Below are 5074 nucleotides of genomic sequence, written 5' to 3'. Positions count from 1 at the left end.
TTTGACACTGAAGTGAAGAAATTGTCGTTGACGCTCTATGGAGCTTCCAAGCAGAGTCAGCCGCTTTATGGGCAGCCCAGCCTTTGTAAAACTCGCCTGCAAATGTGCAGGGGAGAAATAAGATCTTACTTGTTTGTTTGGGCTGAAATTCAAAAGCTAGCATCAATTTTATACCTCACATGTCTAGCTGAACATGTCTGTACTCAGCCCTGAAATAGTCAATAAAAAGGGGGAGGGGGAGAGGGGAGCTTTCTTTTAATCTGCAAACTGTATTAACTTGAATCGAAGTATTTCAGGATTTCCTAAAATTTGCCTGAAAGAACTTGTTTTATGCACAGTGGAAGCATCCAATTGGTGTAGATTATTGGGCTTTTTGGCAAGAACAAGTTGTGTGTATCACCTGGAGGTGAAATTCTCTTTGAAATAAGGTGCAAATGTATAGCATTAGAGTTCCGTCTCCATGAAGAAGAAGCACCCAACTGTCGGGTTGTTAACGTCTTAAAGACGTCACTGGCAATGTAAAGAGGAGGGAGAATGGAGCTGCATGTCTTGGGTCAGCTTTATACTAGCGATAATGAAATGTGACTCTCTTAACTATTGGCCTACGATGTGAAGAAAGACTGGCTGAAGACAGTTTCTGCTTTTGAAGAGTGCTCTGTTTATAGATATGTCAGCGTTCAGTTGGAGGTTAAAAGGTTAGCACTTGAACCAGGAAGTGCTAGGATTTGTGTTTCAAAAGATAGATCTAGTTCATAAATTCCCTCGTGCTGCAACAGAGAGGGGAGTTTTCTTATACTATCTAAAGATAATATTGGTGAAACATGAAAAAGGACTCTGGCTTGTGCGATGTGGCACGGTTGAAAGGAACTACAGAGTTCTGACCTCAGCACAGTAATGATTAGGAGAAATTACTTTTTATTAAGTAGCATATCAAAGGCCACATCAGTGAAAATGAAGAAACTGAAATGTTGAGCTAAGTATGATTAACAACGGCACAAAAAAAAGTACCCAAACCAAGTATACCTGAAACGGGAATATATTTATTACAGACATTTTAGGACCCGTAAATTCTGCTCTGGATTCATCACTTACAGAATCTCAGAACCTTTAATGATTGTACAGAAAATCAGGAAGATGGTTTGCTCACAAATGACAACTGATAAAACTCAGTGTACCTTAAGTACATCAAAGCACTGTGCATCATGCAAAGTTCTATACACGAATCACATAAAATATACATTCAGTTGGCCATTCATCACATTGACGATTTGGTTGAAAAGACATCAAGTCTAAGGAATGATTAATATGAAAATAGGAGTAGGTCAGGTCTTTTGGATAATATACCCTTAGGTCCCATATAATCCAGCACAGATGGGGGGAGGTGGGGTGGGAGCACACCAAGCAAAGTTTACAAAACCTAGTGCAATTGAAGCTTTTTCCTTCCAGTTCATTAAAAGAAATGGTGCCTATTATTTGAGGTATCTGATTGGCATTAACAAATTTAGCTGATATGATCATCAGTTGTAACAATATAAAAGGGATTCCACCTTTGAGACTGCACCTACCCTATTTAATCTGATTATCTAAACATCATTTCTAGAAAATCTGTAAAAAGATAAATCTCTTGGACAAAGTATTTACAACCAGCAAACTCATACGCATGAAAAAGAATACATTAAATTAAAGGATGAAAGTTCTATAATTTGTGTAAACACTTTCAATAGTGCATCTCTTCATGAGGTTATGTACTCCATATATCCTGTCTTTATGTAAGGAAAAATATAGAAATGTCCTTGCAATTTTATTCTGCTGAGAACTACTGAGAACTCTTTTAACTGTGCCAACAAATCTTCTGTAGCAAATAGCAGGAATTTAAAAAAATATGAATTTTGAATAAGTGATCATCAGAAACCTGATTATGGAAACCACTAAATTGTTTAGTTCTGCATAGACTAAACAGCTGGGGAGCCTTCTAAAACCAAATTCTCTTGAAACAAGTTGATTGATGTAAAGATGACCTAAAGATTAAAATATACTTTAAATCAATAAAGCTTTGCTAAAGATGTGGCTTTAGAGTGGGAGTCCTTTATCTAAAACAGTGGGGGCCAGAAATATTTCAATTTGAGGTAGTTAGAGTGTCTGAGGTAGATGAAGCTGGTGAAGGGGTACATGGGGATGAACTGGACTTTTCTGATGATTCCTCTGTTTTTTCTTCACTTCCTGTCGGGGTAGCAGGGGAAATGGGTAGCAACCCCTCTTTCTCTCTTTTCTTCTGCTTCATCCTACGGTTCTGGAACCAGATTTTCACCTGTGTTTCATTAAGTTGCAGTGAAGCAGCTATCTCCACCCTCCTGGCCCTTGTCAAGTACTTGTTGAAATGGAATTCTTTCTCCAGTTCTGTGAGCTGCTTAGTGGTAAAATTGGTTCTAACGGTGTTGGGCTGACCTACGTATCCGTACTCTCCAGCTTTCCCTGCAAAAGTATATGAAAAGTTCAATAAGTGATATATAGGTGACATAATCAATATGTGCACACAGGTAAAACGATATGGAACAAGAACTTCTTAAAAAGAGGGACAGTGAGTGATGGAGTGTGAGGTGCTAATATAAAGGCGGCCACTAGTGTGTATCAAAGGAAATTTGATAAGTTGTTTACCAATTACAAGAAATATTACCACATAAAAACCCAGCATGGAACTGCCATTATATCAGGTGGATGAACCTGTCCATACTCAGTGGTCTCAGCTCTCCTTACCCATAAACAACAAGGCACCTGTACACTCTAGGTCAGAAAGCAGAAGGGTTTGGTTTCGTTTTGTTTTATTAAAGAAAGTGGAAGAGGAAAGAAACAGCCCCCTGCTCTGAAATCACGACTAACCTGTTTTAGGCGGGTTTCTTTTAACTTTCATCCAGTCAAAGGTTTGTGCTGGAGGCGAGGTCTCTGCAGAAGGAGAGCGACAAGCTTCTTGGTGGCTGGCATGGAGTGGGGATAAGGAATTACTATAACTCGCTAGAGTCAGATTCTGCTGCTCTTGTCCGTATGAGGGGTGAATGTACTGAGCGGGACCCACCGTGCCCCCAGCATAACCTTGGTGGGGGTGGTGATGCTGGACCATGGAAGATGAGACAGTTCCAGAGTAAACGGCCGGGGTGCATGGGGGATACCCTCCACTTACTTCTGCTTCCTGATTTAGTGCGTAGTGACTGTAACCCGCGGTGAAGTTCTGGGTGCCATATCCCGAGCTACAGCTAGAGTGCGAGTAGGACATGCCCAGGTTGTTGTGATGCTGGAAGGTACCGGTCTGGTGATGGTGATGGTGATGGTGATGGGGACTTATCTGGACCCCCCTGCCAACCAAAAAACGATCATCCCCGTTGCAGTTACTGGCAGTGACCGCACAGGACTGGAAAGTTGTAATCCCATGATCTGGGGGAGGATAGGCTCTGGAAGAGCATGCCCCGGACTCTCCGCTGAGGATGGGGTAATCGAGGAAGGAACTCATCCTCGCCGTGTCCATTTATCACCGAGTGACCGGGTCTTCGGAGTCCTGGGTGACCGTGCCAACTTTCTCACTTCCTCCATGGGGCCAGGAGAAAAATGATATGAATGTACAGTGAGAGGGGGACACGTGAGGACGGCAGCCAATGGCTGAGCCTCCTGCTAAAATTTCCCTGCTCCTGTTGGTGATGGATCACCGTTCCAGTGGCATTTAAATTCCGAGCGCTCCTCCATCAAGGTGACGCGGATCTACCACCACCTCCTCTCCCCCCCCCCCCCTCCGTCCTCCTCCCCCTTCCCCTTAGCCAGTTCATTGGGGCTTCAGAGCCGGGGCCAGAGAGACAGTGTGAGCCCAGGCGCTCAGCCTGCAGCAGCTGAGGCGGAGGCGCCTCTGGAGGGGGGTGGAGGGGGGTGCTCCTGCGGCATGGATTACAGGGCTCGGAGACCCAGCTGGAGGAGCTCAGGTAAGACAGGCGCTCTCAGGCTTTCTGCTCGCAGAGCAGTTGGTGGCCGCTCCCTTCCCCGGAGCGCGCTTGGGAGGATTTGGGCCAGCACCAGCACCGCTCCGGGGTGAATCTCCTTCACGGATGGCTCGAGAGTGCGGCACTCCTGCTGGTGCTGTCAGGACAGCCCGTCGCCCCTGCCCTCCTGCTGGCCGGTCCTTGTGCGGGGCCCAGCTGGACGGGCAAGCGGGCTGTGCAGAAGGGAGCCCCGCGCAGCGTTTCGGGGCTGGGGGCATGCGGGGGGCTGGGTGGGGGAGACCGGTTTCCCCTTTCCGGGAGCCTCAGCAGAGCCCCGCTCTCGACCAGCCAAGAGTTAAAGGGGCTTGTCCATCCCCTTCCCCATCGCGCCGATGTTATTAGCATGGAAATGAGGTCTTTTGTAATTTAACCCCATTGTGCTGCGGGCAGGCGGGCTCGCCCGGCTTCTGCCACCGAGCCCAGGCGTGGGGCGCCGAGCGGCCGAAGCGCTGCTGCCTCGGCCCCTATCTGGGGCTCTGCCCAGCTAACCAGGGGTTACGTGAGCTCAGTCGGTTTCGGGGCTGCGGGGGGGGGGGGGGGGGAGGCAGGAAAATGGATGACGATTGCAAACGTGGGCCAGGCTGGAAGCTTTTCCAGGTTCTGCAATCCATCTGCTGGGGTCCCGCGGCGCCTGACACACACACAACACACACAACACACACACACAATGCATGAGATCTAGGGACAGTTCCTAACGATAAACACACCCAAGCACCGGATGACATGCCCAGGGGTAAGGGGGAGGGGGAGAGAAAAGGAGGTGAAGGGCCACTGCAGTCCCTAACTCTAATTAATTCTCTTTGTCACTTGGTGGCTCTCTTTGTCACTGTATACTCCACCACAGAGTATACAGAGAGTAGAGGGGAGAGTAACCAGATAGCTGCTGGCAGAGGTGCCCCCCCCCCCACCCTGTGTGATCTATCTCAGAGTTTACTAAAACTTTCTCTTGTTCCAGACAAGGAAAATAGGACCAATGGTTAGAACAGCATGGATGATAGTTGGTATTTGGCATTTGATTTCACGTTCACCTTATCTGCTCAGACAGATACAGGCAG

General features: G+C 47.0%; 1 protein-coding gene across 1 annotated transcript; it reads right to left on the bottom strand.

Annotated features, from left to right (window-relative positions):
* Positions 1 to 2097: 2097 nt before the first annotated feature.
* On the bottom strand, positions 2098 to 3517 carry HOXA1 (homeobox A1). Its single transcript, XM_073329533.1, has 2 exons — positions 2878 to 3517; positions 2098 to 2472 (listed from the first exon to the last, which is right to left on the bottom strand). Exons 1-2 carry the CDS (start codon positions 3515 to 3517, stop codon positions 2117 to 2119), a joined length of 996 nt encoding a protein of 331 aa, XP_073185634.1. The 3' UTR covers positions 2098 to 2116.
* Between the last annotated feature and the right edge of the window lie 1557 nt (positions 3518 to 5074).

This window comes from Lepidochelys kempii, chromosome 2, assembly GCF_965140265.1.
Source record: "Lepidochelys kempii isolate rLepKem1 chromosome 2, rLepKem1.hap2, whole genome shotgun sequence".
Taxonomy (NCBI): domain Eukaryota; kingdom Metazoa; phylum Chordata; order Testudines; family Cheloniidae; genus Lepidochelys; species Lepidochelys kempii.
The sequence above is the reverse complement of the archived record's forward strand: the minus strand, read 5'-3'. Positions and strand labels throughout refer to the sequence as shown.